This window comes from Sprattus sprattus (assembly GCF_963457725.1).
Source record: "Sprattus sprattus genome assembly, chromosome: 12".
Lineage (NCBI taxonomy): Eukaryota > Metazoa > Chordata > Actinopteri > Clupeiformes > Clupeidae > Sprattus > Sprattus sprattus.
The window spans coordinates 30392268-30416447 of record NC_137910.1 but is presented as its reverse complement, the minus strand read 5'-3'; the positions used below and the strand labels follow the sequence as shown (position 1 = coordinate 30416447).

Genomic DNA, 24180 nt, shown 5'->3' with positions numbered 1-24180 from the left:
ATTATTACATGTTTAGTTTAAACAAGTAATAATTCAAATTATTGTATTATATTAGTAATATTTGAAAATTGAGCAAGGCATGTTTTTTTTTTTTTAAGTACATGTACAACTGCCAACACCATGAGCGGACGTTCGACTCCGTTTGACGAGACATCTAGCCTTTATATATATCTATGTAGGAAACCCCTTGTGAACAAGGGGAGAACGTGCAAACTCCACACAGAAAGGCCCGGGGGATGGCCCACCTGAGCACTGAAGGTCTGGGGATGTTAAGTTCAGAATTTGACAAATAATAGTGTACAAAATATCATCAGATTGTGCACAAGAATAGCTTTTTATTTTTCTTTCTGTACATGTGTAAAAAAAAAAAATCAAACACACATATACAAATTGCATCAAGAGGTGGACTACTATAGTGTTTGGCTCACATGTCAAAACCAACTCATATTCCAAAAACAAAAGCCAAAATGTTTAAAAGTGTAAATGAAGTGGCTATCATCAGAATCTTTGCACTGAGACTCAATGCATTCCCTTCCATTCCTTTCTACTAGTGCGGTTTTGGTTTTGAAACTCCCGATTCCTGATAATTGTCAGCAAAATGGATAGTCTACAGCATCAATCCCTACAACACTAGTTAAATTCACAGTATCTTTTGAGGAATTTTTAGTGTCTGCAAAGTCTTATGCATAAGATCAAAATATGGTATACATTCCTCTTCAGCAAAATTGGCATGGTGGTGATGTACAATGAAAAACACACCATTACAAGGACACAGTGCATGTAGTCATCCCTTGAAAACCTTTTAGTCTACCATCCACAAGTCATGATCTTACCCAAGGTTATGGGAGGAGGGGGGGGAGGAGGGGGGGGAGGAGTGGTTGTAATGACAGGCCACAAAGGTACAGATAAAGTGCTTTTTTACACAACGTTAAATTATAAAAGCAAGTACAGATGAAGTCCATATACCAAGAATACATATCTCTAAGGTAATTTGACAGACAAAATACTAAAAAAGGAACAAACTAAATGTACAGGTGACCGTGATGTATCACAACAGTAGAAGAAATGTACTTTGAACCACAGCACGGTTGAAAAGTATACATGACGATAAAAGATGGAGACTACATTTGTTTAAAGCAGGGATTAGAAACGGTTCAAAGAACGAAAACGAAAACCGGTAAAGAACGAAATTTTGTGAGGAACGTAATCGAAAACCGGAACAAAAACAATTTCAGCTGTTCCGGAGTGAAAACAATATTTTCAATTTTAAATAACCGGTTAATAACGTTATTTTTCGTTCCAAATAACCTTTCTTGAAATATTGTGGAAATAAAATTATTGTTAAAATAAATCTTGAAATAAAGTTTTATTCCGGAAGTGATGGGCTTGGCTACCTGCCCGCTAAATGTTACCCAGACCGCCTAGCTGAAGTGAAACTACTGTTGACACTAGCGAGTAGCCTAACACAGATCCATCCAAACTTGCCATGAGTGTGCTGCCTGTGCCGGTTACCCAGGTCAGTGTAGAGCGTGCCTTTTCGTCTCTCAAATATGTCCTGTCTCCTTTGCGCAGCAATCTGAAGGAGAATGTTTTGGAGGACATACTTTTCCTTAAACTGAATAAGCAATTTGGTATGTAAGCTATCTGTTGTCATTTCAAATAGGCTAGCTCCCGAGTTAATAGAAGAGAGTAGGCATAGGCCTCTAGCTATGGACATGAGTTGTGTTTATTTTGCGCGTAATGGAGAAGGTTTTGTTGGAGATGCTTTCCGAATTTGAATGTGACCGGCTGAGTTTGTTGTCATTTTCGTTTTGAATAGCCATGGTTTTAAGCTGCTGCATTTTCTTGCTTTCCTTTTTTTGAACGGACTTCAGTTCGAAAGACATGGCCATGTTTGCGTTTAAATGGTCCTGCAGCCTAATTTCATGTTGCTGACTGTCGGAAAGGAGGAACCTTTTGTAGGGAAACAAATAAAATTGAACTGCAAGGTGATATAATGTTGTTTCATTATTGACGTTAGAAAGGGCGCATTGCATTTAGCCTATAGGCTACACACACGCACCCGAATAATGACAAACATTAAGCACGCGCGCGCACCCCCGCATAATGACAAACATTAAGCATGCCCCCCCCCCCCATGACATTTTTGAAAAGAACGTTATTAACCGTTCTTTTATAAGGTTCTAACCGGTTAATAATATATGAAGAGAAGCATAGGAACACTGGAACGGAACAGAAAAATAAAGTTTCTGGTCAGAACAAAACGAAATGAAAAATATTTCGTTTTTAATCCCTGGTTTAAAGGCACACAGATGTTTGTTGAATATAAAGCTTCATGTCTGATAAATAGAGATAAGACTACATCAATCCTAGTACAAATTTTGAGAATTAGCCATTTTCATTTCACTGCATTGACTTTGTGCATGTTTTGCAATTAGTTAGCTGCCTTTAGATCCCTAACCAATAGGTAAAAGTTTAAACAAATAATTGGCATTATTTTTAATTTAGTTTAGCATCACTGTCATTTTTTGAACTGTTTAGGTGAAATATGCTTCCATCCTTCTAGCCCACTGTCCTGTGAAGAGATACTCTCGTATCTGGACATTTGGGTTATTAGTTACCTGCTTCACAAGTCACCGGTCTTAAGCCAAGAAGAATGTGGGAGTCCTTTGTAACTGAAATAAGTTTACCGGTTTACGGATGCAACTGACAAAAATTCATGCAGAGTATTTGTATTGATTGAATAAGTAGCTAAGTAGCTGCAAATCACATGAATCAATAAGACAGGGAAAATATCACCATGTCTCAGATAAAAAGCTTAATGTTCTACAAACTTTTATGCCCCTCTAATTTCACATTTTTTATAACTTAAAAAGAAAACAGTAGGACTAGGAACACGTTTTAGACTGAAACCAAGAGATGACTAAGGGTCAGAAAATGACCAGACATTAGCATCACCCTCCCGTAAGAAAAATAAGCAGCAATGTGGATGTCTTACTGGACTGTAAAGTTTTTTGCTGATAATAAATACATTCATTTTCCTACTATCTTGTCACATGTACAAATAAAACATGGTAAATCCTTAAAAAAGAAATACCGTCTTTGCCCTTCAGGAAACCTTGAAATTAGCCTTTTCCTCCCAACCCCCTTATTAGTTCCACAATTTGGCAACCTTTGATTTCCAGCCACTTGTATTTGCGGAAATCACTGTAGCACTTTTTGCTTGATGACTACTCATTGAGAAAACCGATACCTCTGTACGTGGTCTTCAGCAATCTTGTAAACCTAGAGAAAATAAATCCAGAGATTGCAAAAGAAGAACAAGTTAGAGACAAATTATTAAAATGTTAAATCTGCATTTCCCAACAAGAAACCAATATGGATGTAACATCATAATGTTTCATGGTATGAAGATTTGTCTTTAGCCAAGAACGCACTGCTAACCAAGCGTAAACAAGCTTAGCGCAAGCAGTTGCAATGGAAAGTCTGCTAGTTTACTAGCTTCTCGCGCCGTCTCGTCCTTTGTCCACCTATGTATGTTCACAACAGTGCAGACACATGTACGCAGATCTACAGATACCGAACAAAGGAACACACACACACTATTTCTGGCGTGCACCCCACAGCTCACAGTCGAGCAAACACACTTGAAAACACACACACACCTTTACAAGTAGTTGGATTACATATTATGTGTTTTACTTCTGATCATTTTCGAAATAAACGCTTTTGATTGTATATGCTGTCTATTTGATGTTGCAGAAGAGTGAATGCTTCAAACCTGTTCTACTCAAAACTCCTAAGACCTTCAACCTTTACTAGCTATTGATATTTTGGTTGAAGTCATTATTATTTCATTACTAATGCGAAATGCAAATTGATAGTTTCATATACTTTAAAAGAAAGATGTGATGTGAAACTGATATTTATGAGACTGATTTGTGAAGTGCACCGCGATACCATATTAACAAACAATGTATGCATTTTCAAACAAAACTGTAAAACTGTAGGCTGGTGCTGCTTTGCTGCCTAAGGACCAGGGAGGCTTGCCATCATTGATGGAACTATGAATTCTGAATTGTACCCGCAAATACTACGGGAGAATGTCAGGGTATCGTTGGTGAACTGAAGCTCAACAGAAGATGGGTCCTGCAGCAAGACAACGACCCTAAACACACAAGTAAGTCTACCAAAGAATGGTTAAAGAAGAAGAAATGTAATGTTATGGTCCAGGTAATGCAAAGTCCAGATCTTAATCCTATAGAAATGTTGTGGAAAGACCTGAAGAGATCAGTTCATGCACGGAAGCCCACCAACATCCATGAGTTAAAGCAGCTTTGTAAGGAGGAATGGGCCAAGTTTTATGGGACTGATTAAGAGTTAAAGAAAACATTTGGTCGAGGTTATTGCTACTCCATGAGGTCACACCAGGTATTGGGTTGACATACTTTTTCCCCAACAAGGCATTTAGTGTTAGTTCATTTTGCTCAATTCATGGATTATAAAAGAAGAATGTTTTCTGTGTTTTTTGTTGAACGGAGTTTACTCCATCACGATTTAGGACTAGGGGTGTCACGATACCAAAACTTCAGTAGTCTGTGCCAATACCAGTAGAAGAACATGATTCTCGATACCAATTTAGATACCACGGTAAAAAAAAAAAAAAAAAAGGATTTTCCAAGATTCCATGCACTTGAACTTGAAACATGAATTACTTGATTAAAATATGTGAAAAATAGCAAAATGTCATAAGACATAAAAAACATGCAATTAGAGCAATAGAGCATAGCACAACATAATAAAGTGCAATTAATGGTTATAGTGCAACACCTAGTGACCCCAGACACATTCCAAACTTTCAGGCATCTTTTCAAAAAGTAGGCTACTGTGCAAAAACAACATCAGTGCAAAACAAAATGTGGATATAACACTGCACCCATTCAGCTTACAAGATGAACATGAGTTTTGAGCTTCTTAAAGGACATATAAAATACAAAATAAATCAATGTTCAGTGTGGTCGCGGCGAAATTCCAGCTGTCACTCGCAAATCGTCTTATAGGCTACATTGAGTCTATGGCATCGAAAAAAAATTATAAACTGGGTAATCGTGTTTTTTTCAAACCAATTGCATATTCATTTGTAACTATATTAAAGCAGGACATTCAGTGAATTTCGTTAGTTTAGTCATGATACTGGCAATATGCATGCTCTCTTTCTCTCTCTATCTCCTTCTAACCAAGGTAGGCTATAGGCTAACGTTAAAACTACAGCATACCTAACCTAAGCTACGTACATAACATTAGCCATTGTAACACACGTGCCTACCATTTTAAACATCATGTGACGTGTATTTCAGTATGACAGATTAGAAAACAGAAAAACTGCATTCTTTGGATGTTGTTAATATGAATCAGAACTCTCATTGAGTTATTTAAACAAATCGAATGACAGTCTTTCAGGTGCTTTGCTGAATTGGAAGTATTACCTTCCTTGGTCTGAAGAACACGGTAGCATCGTTTGCATAAAGTAGGGTGACTAGACGTCCTCTTTTACCCGGACAACCCTCGAGACCTAAAAAATGCGACCGGCAGGGATTCAATAAGCGTCCGGGATTTTGCCTCGTCGGATATTTGTGTTTCTCTGGGTCTTTCACAAACTAGTTTCTACTTTACTAATCGATTATTTTCTAAACGATTAATCTGGCGATTATTTTATCGATTAGTCGAATAATCTAACGACTAATTGGACGATTAGTCTAACGATTATTTTTCTGTTGCTCGATTAAAACCATAATGTATCTCAAATAAATACCAAAAAAATCTAAATAATATACTTTATTGAGCACCGTTTTGCACAGCAAGTCCAACAATGCATTTCATGTTTATCTAGAGACACAGAAAAAATGTTTGGTACTCATATAAGCCCTATCACACTTGGATGTGGTGGTCATTAATTTAAATGTTTTCAGTGCTCATAAAAACATTCATTCACGAGCACTGCACACCACCTTATGTGCAGTCCTGGCCTGGACATTGCTTGGTGCCATTAGTTGACATTGGCGATCTAACGTGGTGAATCATGATACATACTATAAGCTGGCCAACGTTAGTCTAATGTTAGTCTAAATGACCACAGCACGAGTTAGCTCTCTGTGCCGTTTGTTCGTGCTTGGTTGCCGTGTTCTGCAGCCGTAAGTAGTAGTAACACTGCGTTGAGGGAAATACCTTAAATGTCTAGTTAGGATGAGATTTCCTAATAACCTACGTGCACCTTTAGAGCATTTTATATGATGGACAAACTCAATTATCCATTGGGTACTTAATTGGGTGCAAGTTTTTCCACCAACTTTGGGCTTATTCATTAGATTCCCCAAACGATTTAAGACGGCATTAGAAACTAGCCTACCTTCGGAATGCGTTGTATGAACTTATTCTGTGAGTCAAATAATTGTGTAAGAATAGTAGCTAGTGACTATAAAGAGAATTTCTTTCACGCCAGGGAATTCATTAAAACAGACTCCAATCTGAGTCAGCAACTGAAAACAGAAGCTATCAAGCGTTACATCTGAGTAAGTCAATAGTTGGTTGAGTACAGATACGCCGTAACGTTACTCCATGATGCTAACTAACGTTAACTAAACTGACACAGCTGTCTAGCCACTAGTAGCTAGCTAACGTTAACTACTAGCAACCAAGCACAAATAACTGCACGGAGAGCTAAGAAGATAGTTAGCTAGCACCACAAAAGTGCGCAGAGCTCAAGCTACACAACACACTGAACAAACGTTAAATTAATGTAACCAACGTTACTTATTGTCCCCTTCACGAGAGACAATGGGGTGCCTCCGCTTCAGATGCTCCCATAATGCTGTTGTGCTGGTGTGGTATGCCAAATTTGGCAAAGACTGCAAATAACGACACCTGTACGTTTGGGACTGAATTTGAATTATTCCATACCTTCGATGATTTAGGGCGAGGTATTTGGACTTTTTCTTTTAATGGGGCTTTTTGCAGGGCTTTGATGGGCATACTGCTGTGAAGTGGTTGGCGTTTCTATCTCGCGCAATGTTTGTTTCTGTTTGGGTCAGCCACGTGTATGTGGCGAAGCGTCGACGTAAAAACAAGGCGTCGACGTAATTTTGAAATCAACGCGTCGACATCGACGCATCGCTACAGCACTAGTTTTTACGTAGTTTTAGAAAGGGTATCTCCCATACATTCCACCTTTTAGCGCGAGCTCTGACTGTAGAGACAACTGTCATTGGTCGACCGCCTTCCCAGTGTTGCCAGATATGATTATTATCCTCCAAAATGAGCCTATGATACGATACGCCATTTCCAATCTGGCAACACTGCGCACCTGGCCACCTCCACTAGTTTCATCGTTTACAATAGTAAATCAAAACTTCGACTGGATACTGCCCCGGTCAGTTCCAGAAGAAGAGCAGCACCGATTCTAACAGCTGGCATCGCCGCTCACGGTACTAATGGTGCTTCAAAAAATTGGGCATCGTCGGTGTTTTGTTATTTTAGTCTCGAAAGGTATCGTAAGTATCGGTTCTCATGACATCCCTGTTTAGGACTTAGACGAAGATATGATCACATTTTAGATCACATTAATGCATATACAGAACATTCTAAAGGGTTCACAAACGTTCTAGCACCACTGTAGCATCAACATGTATTTGAATATGATACCAAAAGTAATTGCCTATAAAAACCATACCAAAAAAGATTTTTGCTTATCATTAGTTTATGAGACTCTTTATGAGAGTTTATTGACCCTCAAAAATACTTGGACCATTCTGAAACCTTTTTATTTGGTTTGGTTTTGTCTGCAATTTGAAGTGTGTAGAATCATTACCCCTCCAATTGTTATATGTTGCCAATATGCCAGCCATTCTTTCCAATAGAGGTCATCTTGAGGTCCCATGTCCCACAAGGTCAATTTTGAGGGTCAAAACATAGCTCTAAAAGGTGAACCCGAACACCCTAAGTGACTGAAAGGTCAAATGGCAGATTTTGAATTATGTCTCCTTTCCATTGATACCTTGTCAATTAAATCTTATTTAAGTTATACAAAATGGAAACAAAAGGAAGGACTATATCTCAGGAACTGTGAATTCATGCTAAAATGTGAACATTTTACCAAAATGAACCTATGCACCAAGAAGAAGGATGTTTTTATAGTTTACTATACTGTTGTAGGCTAAAGAGAATACAACAAATTATGAACTGCATAACACTGCAACAACACAAACACACAACTCCAAAGGCAAAAGTGGTAATTTTGGCATTGTATGGTACAAATAAATCAGTGTCTAAAATGTAGTAAAATCATTTTTAAATTATGCAAAATAAAACCAAGTGGCACAAAGATAAAGATAAAACCAAGTGGCACAAAAGAAAATCACTGGGTTCAAATAATTAGTAATAGGTAATATGTCCAACATAGCAAATGACTCACCTATGTCTCACAGTGAGAGATGAGAGAGGTGATCTCAGGACTCATGTGGCCACTGGCCTTTGCAGCTTCCACAATGGCTCTGCGATACATCCCTTTCTTCTTGCGATTGAAACGTGTTTGGAAAGATTCACAAAAGGGAGAAAGTTTGGCGACAGACAACAGAGAGGTGGTTGGTGAGCCAAACCAGGACACCTTTGCTTCGGGCCAAGCAGTCTCACATTTTGCTGTCTCTTTCCAATTACCACTAATGCTTAGTACTCTTGCTGGCCACCAGGGGAACCCATGGATTTTCCCCCAAACCACATCACCAACAGTCACCGCATGACCTTCCTCAGTCATAAACTTGGACATGCTACGTGTGTGCAGACGGACAGTGAGGGGTGGGACGGTTTTACTCCCTCCATGTGAGGTGGAGGAGACAGCAACATCATCCCCAGGAGCCAGGTCACACAACTCTGGTGATGTACCATCGGAGCTGAATGATTTAGACTCATCCAGGCTGTCAGTGCTACAGTCTGACAGACCTGAGGAGCCAGCCGTTCTCTTATGGAAGTTGATTAGCAGGGTGAGGTCACCATGTCGCCCTGCTTCTTCATATGAGCTGTCTGACCATAGCTCCAGTGAGCTCTTCTCTCCTGAATTATCCAAGTGTGAATGCTCAGGACCAGTACCATTTGTACTACACTTGTGGTCATCAGTCACCAGCTTTGCTTCATACATAGAATCATATTCTTGTTCGCCACCAACACAATGTGAACTCAAGTGAATATTTGGTGAAGATATATCTTGGCCAGACTCTTGATGTCTTGGAAACTTTAGTTTAGGAATGGATACTGTTAAGCCTGTTAGGGTTGGATCCATGGTGTGAATGTTCTTTGTAGTCACCTGGTTGTGATCATGATGCCCGAGTCCATCTTGTAATAGCTGCTTTGGGCAGAATGGCTTGACAGAACCATGTACTCTAGAAGGGATTTTCATGACTTCACCTTTACCTTGAGGAGTGCTGTATGAGATCTTGATCACAGGACTATGGGGGACCATATCTGAAGCAGAGAATTTTTCAACTTCTTTTTTGTCCTTTCTGAACCGTTTGCCATCATAACTGGGAATGTCCACTTTCCTTTTAGTCTCTCTAAAGGAGACTCCATCTTCTTTGTTCAATCCCTTTATGGGAGATTCCTTAGCAATGTTGCCCTGCAGGGAATTCTCATTCCTGGCTGACTCGGCTTCTGTTACATCTATGTCCTCACCACCATTTAATGTGTTCCTGCATTTTTCACAAAGAACCTGCCGCGGCCTTAAACGAATTGTGCTCACAGTCAGCCTTCCTGGCTCCCTAGTTCGCCTTTTCTTGTGCTTTATTGGCCGAGGAGGTGGTTGGGGTATCCACTGTCTGTAACTGTGACGAACCCAAAGGGGCTGAGGGAAAGGGGCTCCTTCAAAATAAGGAGGGTATGAGACCTGGCCAGCAGGCACCGTCACCGGTGCAGCGCCTGGAACATCTGGTTCAGGAAGGCTGTTTTCATCATTTGGTTGTGGTGGTAGCAGAGGAGGCAGTTTACAGTCTGGCGCACGGTTTGGGACCTCAAATTCCTGTCTTGACAGAGGAGGATTGTTTGAATTCACTGTAACGCCAGGTAAGCAGAACAGCCCAGATCTACAAAGAAACAAACAGAAGTACAACTAAAAAACATTAACTTGAGACTGTGGGCAACAACAACTCGAGGCAGTTGAAGGCAGGGAGCTTTTAAGAGGGATCTTACACGCACACACACAACCCTAATAACCAGGCCACCAGCACGATATATTTTGCATAATTACATAATTAAAGTAAGAACTCTCTGAGGTGAACAATATTGATGTTCTCAGTTCATGACATTAAATGCTCTTTATTTTTCTCTCCAAAACCGAAAATTCCTTTGCCTGCAACACTAGACAATGCTTTTTTACTTTATTATTCATTGTATTACAATAAATGCGTATTGTGTTTGTATGTTATAATATATTACCGAAAATGCTGTCTTCTGTACAAATCGTACATAGACAAATACACACAGACAAGTGTTATTTTAAAATCACCATTTCGATTTTTCCTTCATGTTCAGTTAAAAAAAAACAAGAACTGTACGATGGTGTTGACCTACGCTGATTAATGGTGCACTGCAAAAAAGAAAAATCCGCTGGTTTAAGTCATGATTTCATACAGATATGAAATGGAACGTGAAACTGGAAAGTCAATTGTTTTTTACATCAACCTTAACTGACGTAGAACTGAAGCTAAGTTAGCGCGTCAGGTTAATCTCGCTAAACGAGAACAGGCTATTCCGGTCTGCCGACAGACGGGCGGATCCTTAATCATGTGGATTAATGTCATATTATCTGGGAATGCCTTTTTAGACTAGCTTTTTGTGTGTGCTTTTTGGTGTGCTACTTTGGCTGAGAAAATGTTAATTGTGTCTTGAACAGTGTAATGCAGTGGTCACCAACCTTTTATGCCCAAAGATCACAACCTCTGCCTTGGTGACCGGCAAGATCTTACTATTGAGGCGTTGAGAGAAAAAGACTGTCCAGACTCCAGACTGTACTTACGTTTTATTTGGCCTAATTGTAATTGAATGAAATTAAACACTTTGGTCCAGCTTTCAAATTGATGTGACCAAGAACACCCAAAATTACTTTATGAACAAGAAAGAACACATTTGCAATGAGCAGGCTGGATATGAATTGCTTGATTTATCAACCGACACATTTCTCATGTGACTCAAAAGTCAGTGTGATGGCTGTGACTGAACACTGTCTGCAATTACTGCTCATTGCAGTCTGTGAGGTGTCGGTCAGTAAGCCGCCTCCTGTAGGCTACTTAGATTTGGTGATTTCAACTGTGACAATGACAATGCCGTTTAAGAAATATTTTCCTTTTTATGTTGCTCTGAAATTAAGTAATTTAGTGTGTTCTTGGTCACATCAATTTTCCTTAACCACGATGTTAAACAATCTTTGTTTTCAGATCATTTGACAGTTGTTTTGAGGCCCCCATGTCAGTCTGCCCCAGGGCAGCTGAGGCTACTGGTGAAGCTTACCACCACGGGTATGACTGTGTCTGAATGACTGACTGGACTACTCAGTAAAGCGTCTTCGGGTATTTAGAGAAGCGCTATACAAAATCGAATTGATTGATTGATTGATGTTGCCACTCTTCAGAATCAAGGAGAAGCACATCTTGCAATTTGCTACCTAAGAAAGTTTTTCTAATGATTGAATGCACGTTTCTTTGAAATTGAAGGCTTACCAAGCTAATCAGACTAATAATGTGTTGCAATTATTCAGTATTGAGGAGTTACAGGTATTCAAATCATGAAAATGATTAGGGTGCCTTAATATTTTGCACAGCCTATTTTTCACATTTTTCCTTTCATTTCATTTCACACAATTAAATTCTGCTGCACTAAATATCTGTCTGGGAAACACCACAGTACTCAGTGTTAACTACAAAATGAATAATATACCACTGTGATATTTTTTGGGGAAGACAGAGTAAACTTTTAATACGACAGTATGCGTGCATATTAACATTTCAGAATCAGAAAAGTTTTTACTGCCAAGTAGGTTTTCACCTACCAGGATTTTTTTGTGGTTCGTTGGTGCAAACAATAAACATACACAGTAAACAATAAACAATACACATATTAAGTTATTATATACATATTAAGTTATTAACCATGGGAAAAAACTAAATATAAGTGTGCAATTTAGAGTTCAGGATTAGAGTCCGTGTTGGGGGGCTGGGGCCGGGCCTTGTTGATGAGGCCAGCCGCAGACGGGAAGAAGCTGCTCTGGTGGCGCAAGGTTTTGGTCCTGATGGACCGCAGCCTTCTGCCGGAGGGGAGGGTCACAAAGAGTTTGTGACCAGGGTGGGAGGAGTCGGCCATAATCTTCCCGGCACGCCTCAGGCCAAGGCCAGACTAAGCGGATTTTCATACTTTCCGGAACGTATTCGGGGTTAGTCAAACACGGCCAGACAAAGCTGTGCTGCGCTGTTCTACGGCCACACACACCCATTGAAACTGGTGAATATGCTGTAGTACATATGCAAGGCCTGTTGGTGGCGCTGTGAAGGGTGCTACCGGAAATGGAGAAGAAGACTCGTAGAAGAAGACGACAAGTTACAACTAGTTAAGTTGGTGACAGTTCAGTTTGTCGCCAAGTAGTTGACCATACATTATGTGCATACCTAATGAAAGTAAGGGTTTTCATGAAGTTGCTACTGTGATAGATCGTGTGTATTAAATACCACATTTTGGGCTACCCTCTAGTGCTATTAGTAGTGATTAGCACGCTAAGCGGAGATTTAGCTATGTTCTGTTCTTATGTTGATACGCTGTAATAAAGATGTGTTCAATCCTGCTAAGATTTCGACTGGATGAGATATGAATGAGATCCATGTTGCCTAGTGTAATGTCCACTATTATATGTATCTAGTAATATTAGATGTGTAATTCAGTGCAGTGTAAATTAGTCCCCATAAAGAAGACTGCTTTGGTAACTCAGTGAATAAAACGTGCCCTTCTTAGATCGTTGTTTGCCAGCCATAAACAGAACAGAAGACTTACATTTTTTTGTTTTTATTGCGATTGGGAAGATGTACGTGACTACTTGACAGCTTCCAGCGTTCACGTGGGATAATTACGTCATCAGATTCGCGGATTCAAACCCGATTTGCGGCCAGACAGGCCCTGATAGCAGGGTAGATTGCAACCTTCCCACTCTGGAGAGGGGATTCTAACCTTGACGGAAAGTAACGCTCCAAATGGCAGATTTATCTGGCCGGGAGGCCAGTTTGTCAAGTTACTTTCCGGAAAGTATGAAAATCCGCTTAGTCTGGCCTTGGCCTCAGGGTCCTGGATCCATACAGGTCCTGGAGAGATGGCAGATTGCAGCCAATCACCTTCTCCGCTGAACGAATGACACGCTGCAGTCTGCACTCATCCAGACTGTTTGTAGCGGACCTGAAGACCTCCCAATCAGTTCAGTCTGACTGCATTTCGAAAACCAACGCGGTAATTGGAACAAAGTGGGAGAGGCCATTTATAAAACATAAGCGCAAATGTACTCATGTAAGGTGTAGGGATGCATACCTAAACCCACGTTCAGGTTCAGGTCCGAATTTGAATCCAGAGGTTTAGGTTTAGGTTCGGACCTAATAAGTCCGGACCCGAACCTATGGCATATTTGAATATATGAACTGTTTAAAGTATACTATTAATATAAATAGGCCTACATACAAAACATTTGGCTTCAAACTACAGCTTTTTTTTTTTTTTTTACTTCAAACTATGAACATGATATTAACTGTAAACAACAGTTTATAGTCTACTTAAATAAATATAAATAAGTGAAAAAAACACACACACACACACACTCTGCACACACTAAAGCTTCAAACTTATTTAGCAAAAATATGAGCATATTTGCCTTTGGAGTCAAACATGTATTATTTTGTTTTTTATTGTATTATTTATTTCATGAAATTTCACCATCTCTGATTTGTTTATACCTATCTTTTCTATCTGTTTATAGTTAATCTTTTTACTTGAACACACTGAGTACGAGAAAATGTGCACTGCCCCTTTAAGAGACTAGGATACGTTTAGCTGTGATCTCCATTTATTTGTCAGTCTGAGGTTGCTGATTTGCTGTTGACCTTCTCTCCTCATTACACGCAATTGTTCTGTTGCATTTGCTGCACGTCGCGATGTTTGAATCTTTTTGTGCAAAATACAGCCACACTTTTGACCATTTCGGTATTTTCTCTGTTAAAAGGTTTATGGCTAGCTCTGTTTGTTCTTGTTCTGTGAAATGCTGCCTGCTCTTCATTGTCACAAGACTGTTGCTAAAAAAACACCAATGAGCGACACAGGACAAAGTTTATATTGGGAGCTAGGGCAGTTGTAAATGTGCCCCACAAAATCTGCCTGGCAAAAAAATACAAAATAATTCATACCGATCATACTTACACCACTAACGTTACTGCTAGTTAGCTATCGCTAGTTTTCTACTGTTTTGGAAGCAGCCCCTCTATTTCATGTTGCAGCCGGTCCGGGTGTGTAATGGTATAGGAATGTCTTTTTCCACCACGAATTTCACAATCTATGGAAGGTTTAAGATGGTCTAGAACGAAAAGGATATAGTATGTGAGTGCTAGATTTTTTACAAGTCAAGTACCGCATCACTGGGGTTTCGGTTTTTCTGGACCTGAACCTAAAACTTTTTACAAGTCCAGAACCGGTCCGGCGTACCGGTACGCATTCACCGTACACATTAATATTTAGAAACACGTTGCAGTGTTAAACGAGTCGTAGATGTTAAAATAGACAAATATCTGTCTCGAAAACCGTTCGTTTTGGGTAAGCCAATACACAACGTTAATCAAAAAATAGACTTAAGATATTGTTTTTGTTAACAAACTGGCCGATAACCAACATAACAATGACATCCAAGAGAACTCGAGGATGTTATGCACGCAAGATGAGCCTAGTTGCGAGCTGTCAGAATGTTGGAAATCTCTCAACATTGGGCAGACATTCTGCAACTTTACCCAATCCGACTAAACATGTTAAACTCTTTCGACAATGACCAACAAACACCAACTGCTGGCGCACACTGACCCAACTGTTGGTGTTTGTTGGCGTTAGTTGGAGAATGTTGGCGTTTGTCGGAGCACCGTGCAAGCTGCTTTAGAAGGGGCATTTAGTGGGAAGGGCTGAATTTGTGAGAAATCGTTGGTGATTACGTTCACATCAACTCTACAGACATCCTCAGATTTAAGTTGCTGGCGTTCATGAAGCAGGCGGAGATCTTTTCTGAAGTTGGTTTTCCGAAGTTCATAAGAAAACATTTCAGAAGACACTTCAGAAAATGTCGAAAGTTTTTTTTGTATTTAAAAAAACTAATTAGGGATGCACGATATTGAATTTTAGCCGATATCCGATATGCCGATATTAACAAGCTCATTTTGGCCGATTGCCGATTGGCCGATTGTCTCTCCTGTACTAGAATTAATCTGTTATTATGCTAGGGTATTGCTGTAAATACAGGACATTACAGACTTGATGTGTATCAATTTAGAAATAGACATTCACTCATGAAACTGAAATGGTTTCAAATATGGCAGATTTATTTATATTTTCACGTCACAATTTTCATACTTGAACAGTACCTCCTTGAACTTGAACAACTACACTCTGGAAATGCAGCTTGGCTTACTTGGCAAGCTAACGTTGGTTAACTGACTTACAGTTTAATAACGTCCCTTCTAGGATTTCTAGACTAATCTATGTAACGTTATTGCCAAGTTAGCTGTTTAAATTCCACATATGGAAAAGTTAGTCATGTAGATCGCGTGGGCTCGTGACATAACGTTTCACATCCTGTGAAATGAGGTATCATCAACTTCTCTGGTGTCACGTAGCATGCTTGGCTAACTTTGCAAGCTAACCTTGGTTAACTGATTTACAGTTTAGTAACGTCCCTTCTAGGATTTCAAGACTAAGCTATGTAACGTTATTGCCAAGTTAGCTGTATAAATTCCATAAATGCAAAAGTGAGCCATGTACAGATAGCGTGGGCTTGATACATAACGTTTCACATCCCGTGAAATGAGGTATCATCAACTTCTCTGGTGTCACGTAGCATGCAAGCTAACAAGCTAGTGTTGTCTAACTAACTCCGTGACTTATTAACGTCAATTAGCGCGACAGGTAATGTTGTAAAGCGTGGCACGCGGGTGGTCTGCATCTATGCATGCAACCTACATTATGGCCAAGCTGCATCTCCTCCTCCTTCTCCTGAAAAGTTTTCTGACAAATAGGCATTTTGTCATCATCCTCTAATACTGTGAAGTAGGATACTGCCACACAGCCGACGCTCATAAACTTTGCTTTGCGTGCGCATAATTTACACGTCACCTTATCGGCCAGGTACATCGGCAGAAATTTTTCATATCTGCAGATACCGATAATTAAGTTTTTTAAGCCAATAACTGCCGATACCGATGTCTTGCCGATAACATCGTGCATCCCTAAAACAAATACATTTGGAGATCGACAGGGAAGATCTTCGAGATCGGCACGTTGATCGGGATCGACCGGTTGGCGACCACTGGTGTAGTGGATACGCCAAGAAGTTGTCCCAGTACAAGCCGTGATTTGTCAGTTTTGGACACTGATGTGTGATTCAACTTAACATTAATATCTCCTTGTTTAAAGATTCCCACTACAACACTGGTCTCAAACAGTACTCACTGACTTAACTTCTGGCTGGCTGATTGCGTTCACGTCAACTCTACAGACATCCTCGGATTAAATATAATAATAATAATAAACAGAGAATATTTGTATCATTAACAATTACGTTTCACATTTATAGTCAAGATTCTAGAAAATATATGTCAATGCGGCATATAAAATAATTGTTGTTCAATGTTGTTCATGTTGTTCAAATGTTCTATGGTGACATGTTTTATAAGAAATACAGAAAATACAAGATACAGAAGATCCAGAAAATATTTTTTTGGGGGGAAAAGTATCAGCGACCTATAGATGCATGAAAGGAGAGGGAGAAACTTGGCAGGAAGATTCCTTACAATATATACTAAAACTTAGCTTTTGCACAATTGCAGTAATTTAAACATGATGGCAACCACAGCAGATTACACATTTTGTGTTTTATTTCAGAAATATCGCCGCATAAATTAGCATACATTAGCACACATTATTTTTTAATAATTTAAATTGAGAGAATTTTTTTTTACATCTATTCTACATTGATTCTACATTCATCACCCTTTAAAATGAATCATAATATATGGTATTATGTGCAATATTTGCAGAGATATCAAAGATTTACAAAAAGTCACTAAAAATTGTCAATTTTGGGGCAGTCACCAAAGAGTTAAACTTAAAGCTGATTGATTCTAATAAACAGATAAAAACACACAATTCTACATTGTGTTACACTTTTAATTAATCATTGAAAACCCTTTTTCATCTTGAACCTAACTACAATACTACCACAGTGATAAACTCCAGTCAATGCCTGTGTGGAAATAAGGCTTAAAGGCCACAGGTGTCCACCAAAAATTACATCATTTTAACAAGCAAGGTGATGACAAACAATGGCTGACTAATTAAATATTATAAGTAGTGGTGGGCCGTTTTCGGCGTTAACGTGCTGCGTTAACGCGAGACTTATCGGGCGATATAAAAAAATATCGCCGTTAATCTATTCTCAAAGTTGGTTAGGTAGCTGGGTCTATACTAAGCAAGCTATGAGGACTTTCCCCTTGATATTTTAGCACGGATGTACAGTCCTGCTCACCATTATTGGCACCCCTAGTGAATATGAGCAAACAGGCTATGAAAAAATATGTCTGCGCGGTTTATCCTCTTGGTGTTTCACTCAAAATATTCGCAAAAATCTTACCTTTTCATTGAAGTAAAATTATTGTAAGAAAAAACAATGGCTGAAATTATTATCTTTCCCAAAAACATGTGTGCCACTATTATTGGCACCCCTAGAAAAATCGTATGATTGAAATCTAACTGAAGTATATTTTCAGTCATGTTTTACATTTTTAAGTTCACCTGTTTAATTATGAACTCTTAAGAGGTTAACCATGACTTCCGGTTCCACTGACGTACAAATATGAGGTGACACAGGCCAAATTCTATTAGTCATTCATCACAATGGGAAAGACCAAGAGCATAGACGATGTGCGATGAAAAGTAGTTGAGCTGCACAAATCAAGAAATGGACACAAGAAAATCTCGTACCAGTTGAAAATACCCACTTCCACTATCATGGAAATAATAAAGAAGTTTAAAGCATCAGGAGATGTTAAGAATCAGCCTGAAAGACAACGTGTGTGTACATTGACCCCACGCACCATGAGGAGGATGGTTCGACTGACAAAATAATCTCCAAGGATCACAGCTAGAGAATTGCAGACATTAGTTGAGTCTTGGGTTCAGAAAGTCTCTAAAACTATCATCAGCCGCCACCTACATCACCACAGGTTGTTTTGGAGGGTTGCCAGAAAAAAGCCTCTGCTGTCAATCAACAACAAACTAAAGTGCCAACAGTTTGCCAAATGGAAGTCAGACTTTCAATGGGACTGAGTTAAATGGTCAGATGAGACCAAAATAAAGCTTTTTGGCAAAAACAACAAAGGTGGGTTTGGCGTAGACAGAAAGATAGCCATACAGAAAAGCACCCCATACCCACTGTGAAGTATGGTGGCGGATCTTTGATGTTGTGGGGCTGTTTTTCTTCCAAAGGCCCTGGACATCTTGCAAGGATACATGGTATCATGGACTCCATCAAATACCAGCAGATATTAAATGAAAACCTAACAGCCCCCTCTAGTAAGCTTAAAATGGGCAATGGTTTGACCTTCCAGCAGGACAATGATCCGAAGCATACCTCAAAATCAACACAAAAATGGTTCACCGACCGCAGAAAAAAGTTTTTGCCATGGCCATCACACTGCATGAGGTGTGGTGTATTAGCTGGAAGTTTGAGAAGCAGTAGAGGAACATCACATTCGGGGCAGACAGCAGCACGGTTGTCTCTCACTGCAACAGGACGTAGTCTACAGTCCAACTCTGAACATAAACAAATACATAAAAAAGACGCGAATCACTCGAATAAACCGTTTCCATCTACGTTAAGAGCATTAACTTAATTCGAATAACTAGTTAATCCACCTCCCTCTGGCGAATCGAATTTCATTGGGGAAGTTAATGCGCATCGCACGCGTTTCCAACCAGGATTTAATATTCGCATAAGAGATAATGCGCATTAAGACATGGGATGGAAACGCACCTAGTGAAGCACAGGTGCAAGCCAGTTTAAAGACCCTATTATGATGTCAATGGCCCAATGTAAGTCAATGGGAGAAATTTATATTCGTTTTTCTTTAATATCTTAAAAAGTATAAAGTTTAGAAAAGTAACATAAGTGTCCTTTACAAGACCTACGCGCCAAAGTTTGAACGAAGTTTCTAAGTTAAGCGGTTCAAGCTGAATTAAGCGCAGAAGTCGGTAAACGGAATAATAACTAGAAAATGCATTTCCTGAAGGAAATAGCCTACCAGTGCATGAAATGCAAAAGTTAAGAAAGGAAGAAGAAAAGAAAGAAGAGTGAAAGAAAGAAATAAGAAAGGAAAGAAGAGTGGAAGAAGGAAAGACGAAAGGAACGAAGAGTGAAGAAAGGAGAGAAGAGTGGAGGAAGGAAAGAAGAAAAGAAAGAGTGAAATAATGAAAAACAAAGGAAAGAAGAGTGAAGGAAGGAAAGAAGAGTGGAAGATGGAAAGAAGAAAAGAAAGAAGAGTGAAAGAAGGAAAGAAGAGTGGAAGACGGAAAGAAGAAAGGAAAGAAAAGTGGGAGAAGGAAAGAAGAGTGAATGAAGGAAAAAAGAAAGGCAAGAAGAGTGGAAGAAGGAAAGAAAATGGAAGAAGGAAAGAAGAGTGAACAAGAGTGGCTCTGGATTAAGAGATAAAGAGAGTGAAAATATTGAAAAAAGGAGATAAAAATGGAGTGAAGAAGAGAGATTGAGTGTGAGAGAAAGTAGACTGAGAGGGATAAAGAGAAAGATGGAGAGAAAAAAAAGTAGAGAATGGAAGGTGTCTTAATGTTCCTAGTTAGTTAAATTGAGAGGGACAGAGAGAAGAGGTTCCTTGGATTTGGCGCAGGTGTCAGTGAAGCACAGGTGCAAGCCAGTTTAAAGACCCTATTATGATGTCATAATGGCCCAATGTAAGTCAATGGGAGACATTTATATTCATTTTTCTTTAATATCTTAAAAAGTATAAAGTTTAGAGAAGTGAAAAATACATAGCATAAGTGTCCTTTACAAGACCTACGCGACAAAGTTTGAACGAAGTTTATAAGTTAAGCGGTTCGAGCTGAATTAAGCGCAGAAGTCGGTAAACGGAACTAGAAAATGCATTTCCTGAAGGAAATACCAGTGCATGAAATGCAAAAGTTAAGAAAGAACGAATAAAAGAAAAGTGAAAGAAGGAAGGAAGAAAGGAAAGAACAGTAAAAGAAGGAAAGAAGAGTTGAAGAAGGAAAGAAGAGTGGAAGAAGGGAAGAAGAAAGGAAAGAAGAGTGAAGAAAGGAAATTAGAGTGGAAGAAGGAAAGAAGAGTGGAAGAAGGAAAGAAGAGTGGAAGAAGGAAAGAAAAGTGGAAGAAGGGAAGAAGAGCCGAAGAAGATAAGAAGAAAAGAAAGAAGAGTGAAAGAAGGAAAGAAGAAAAGAAAAAAGGTAAGAAGAGTGGAAGAAGGGAAGAAGAAAGGAAAGAAGAGTGGAAGAAGGAAAGAAGAAAGAAAAGAAGAGTAGAAAGAAGGAAAGAAGAAAGGAAAGAAGAGAGGAAGAAACAAAGTAAGGAAAGAAGAGTGAACAAGAGTGGCTCTGGATAAAGACAGTAAAGAGAGAGTGAAAATATTGAAAGAAGGAGAAAAAAGAGTGAAGCAGAGAGATGGAGTGTGTGAGAGAAAGTAGAGTGAGAGTGATAGAGAGAAAAAAAAGTAGAGTATGGAAGGTGTCTATTAATATTCCTAGTTATACAGTTGAATGGAGAGGTACAGAGAGAAGAGGACCCTTGGAGGCTTGCTGCAGGTGTCAGTGAAGCACAGGTGCAAGCCAGTTTAATTACCCTATTATGATGTCATAATGGCCCAATGTAAGTCAATGGGAAAATTTAGATTCGTTTTTATTTAATATCTTAAAAAGTATAAAGTTTAGAAAAGTGAAAAATACATAGCATAAGTGTCCTTTACAAGACCTACGCGACAAAGTTTGAATGAAGTTTCTACGTTAAGCGGTTCAGGCTGAATTAATCGCAGAAAAAGGTGAGAAGAAGAAGAAGAAGCCTAGGAATAACAATACAGGGCATTTCATGCGCTGTAATAAGAAGAAGAAGAAGAAGAAGAAGCAGCCTAGGAATAACAATACAGGGCATTTCATGCACTGTAATAAGAAGCCTAGGAATAACAATACAGGGCATTTCATGCACTGTAATAATAAGAAGAAGAAGAAGCCTAGGAATAACAATACAGGGCATTTCATGCACTGTAATAAGAAACAAAGGAATAACAATACATGGCATTTCATGCACTGTAATAAGAAACGAAGGAATAACAATACAGGGCATTTCATGCACTATAATAAGAAGCCTAGGAATAACAATACAGGGCATTTCATGCACTGTCACTAGAAAATGCATTTCCTGAAGGAATTTCCAGTGCATGAAATGCAAAAGTTAAGAAAGGAAGAAGAAAAGATTGAAGAGTGAAAGAAGGAAATAAGAGAGGAAAGAAGAGTGAAGAAATGAGAGAAGAAAGGAAAGAAGAGTGAAAGAAGAGTGGAAGAAGGAAAGAAGAGTGGAAGAAGGAAAGAAGAAAAGAAAGAAGAGTGAAATAATGAAAGAAGAAAGGAAGAAGGAAAGAATAAAGGAAAGAAGAAAAGAAAGAAGAATGAAATAATGAAAGAAGAAAGGAAAGATGAGTGGAAGAAGGAAAGAAGAAAAGAAAGAAGAGTGAAAGAATGAAAGAAGAAAGGAAAGAAAAGTGGAAGAAAAAAAAAGAAAGGCAAGAAGAGTGGAAGAAGAAAAGAAAAATGGAAGAAGGAAAGAACAAAGGAAAGAAGAGTGGAAGAAGGAAAGATGAGGGAACAAGAGTGGCTCTGGATAAAGAGATAAAGAGAGTGAGAATATTGAAAAAGGAGATAAACATGGAGTGAAGAAGAGAGATGGAGAGTGTGAGAGAAAGTAGACTGAGAGGGATAGAGAGAAAAAAAGTAGAGAATGGAAGGTGCCTTAATGTTCCTAGTTACAGTTCAATTGAGAGGGACAGAATGAAGAGGTCTTTAATCTTTTTCTTTAATATCTTAAAAAGTAGCCTATAAAGTTTAGAAAAGTGAAAAATACAAAGTGTCCTTTACAAGACCTACGCGACAAAGTTTGAACAAAGTTTCTAAGTCCAGTGGTTCGAGCTGAATTAATCGCAGAAAAAGGTAAGCGGAATAAGAAGAAGAAGAAGAAGCCTAGGAATAACAATACAGGGCATTTCATGCACTGTTATAAGAAGCCACCGAATAACAATACAGGGCATTTCATGCACTGTAATAAGAAGCCTAGGAATAGCAATACAGGGCATTTCATGCACTGTAATAATAAGAAGAAGTAGTAGGCTATAAGAAGCCTAGGAATAACAATGCAGGGCATTTCATGCACTGTAATAAGAAGCCTAGGAATAACAATACAGGGCATTTCATGCACTGTAGGCTAATAAATGTGTCTTGAATTGTGACTAATGATAACTCCACCTATGAGTAAAAACAGCCTGGACTTCCCTGCAAAAGGCTAGTGAAATACTAATGTCACCTAACAAAAGAAATCATACATAATGAAAAAACCTGACTGTGTCGTTGTGTCAACTTCCTGCCATTGTTAGGCCTACACAACTAAGTGGAAGAAATGGTTTGTTAAAAAAGTGGCCCAATCTTTATGGCCTTTTAACAATCCTCACGTTATTACGAAACGTAATGATACTATCGTTATATTTAAGATTTCTTATGGCATCAGCCCTTTTCGTGTTATTTTCAGATGCTTACTATTTGGCTTGACCGACAATGTGCTATGAATCTCTTCGGTTTAAGGGTTCTACGAAGGTCATATCCAGAACTGCTGCACGAGTTTTACGTTGGTGTTTAAGTTCCTGGCCCATCGTTTTAAAATGAGATCGATTTTGTTAGTCAATGCCTTTTAAAGATAAGACAGCTAATGTTAATCTGCTACTTATATATGCTAGGTACCGATTGAGTTAACTAGACAGCTAGCTCGGGCTTTGTCTAGCAAACCTCCACGTTTAATCAATGAGGACCACCAATGCTGCTTTACGTATTCCACACATCAGCTCGTGATACGCATTTCATTACTTATAAGAGCACATTTAACGTTACTTTGTTGACAATAGTTATCGTAGATAATATTAATAATGTATCGAAAGTTTAGCTTTCAGCTATGTTATGTTATTTTGCAACGGGCCTTCTAGACATGGAGCTCACGTCAGCCGAGTTAGGCCGTGAGGTTTACATATCTTAACGTTTAAGGTGTGAACAGAGACATTGACATGCTAGCAGGAGAAGACAAAACTTACTTTTTGGTACAGTCAAGTAAAATGCCTGTGTAGCTCCTTTCTTGACATGTAAGCGTGACCACCAAAGTATCGTTTAGTACTTGCTCAATAGTCACCGGCATCCGTGAGCCGGCCCGCAGCTCCTCGGCTAAGGCCATCATTTCCTTGGTGTTTTTTTTTGTTTGGTACAATCCAAACCCGGTCGCGAAACCGGTTGTGTGACCCCTTAAATCCCTATTCTTACTTGCTTAGAGCAAGACTTCGCCAGACCATACAATCACAACGTTTATCCAAAGCAATTATTACAACACGGCCACTCTGCAGAGTTCTTTACTCCGGCCTAGGACAAGTAGGAGCTAGACACACAATCACGCCCATTTGGTGCTCAACCCCGCCCATATTTCCCGCTTCATAGAAGGGGCCCTATTTTAACGATCAGAAACGCAAGTACAGTAGGACAGCGCCAAACGCAAGTAGCTGTCTGGGCGGCTCTATGGCACAGTTGGTAATTATAACG

The 24180-nt window shown here is 39.1% G+C and overlaps 1 protein-coding gene across 1 annotated transcript; it reads right to left on the bottom strand.

The window, feature by feature from the left end:
* Positions 1-315: 315 nt before the first annotated feature.
* pwwp2b (PWWP domain containing 2B) lies at positions 316-23986 on the bottom strand. Its single transcript, XM_080849396.1, has 3 exons — positions 23685-23986; positions 8468-10124; positions 316-3285 (listed from the first exon to the last, which is right to left on the bottom strand). Exons 1-2 carry the CDS (start codon positions 23822-23824, stop codon positions 8468-8470), a joined length of 1797 nt encoding a protein of 598 aa, XP_080705522.1. The 5' UTR covers positions 23825-23986; the 3' UTR covers positions 316-3285.
* Positions 23987-24180: the final 194 nt, after the last annotated feature.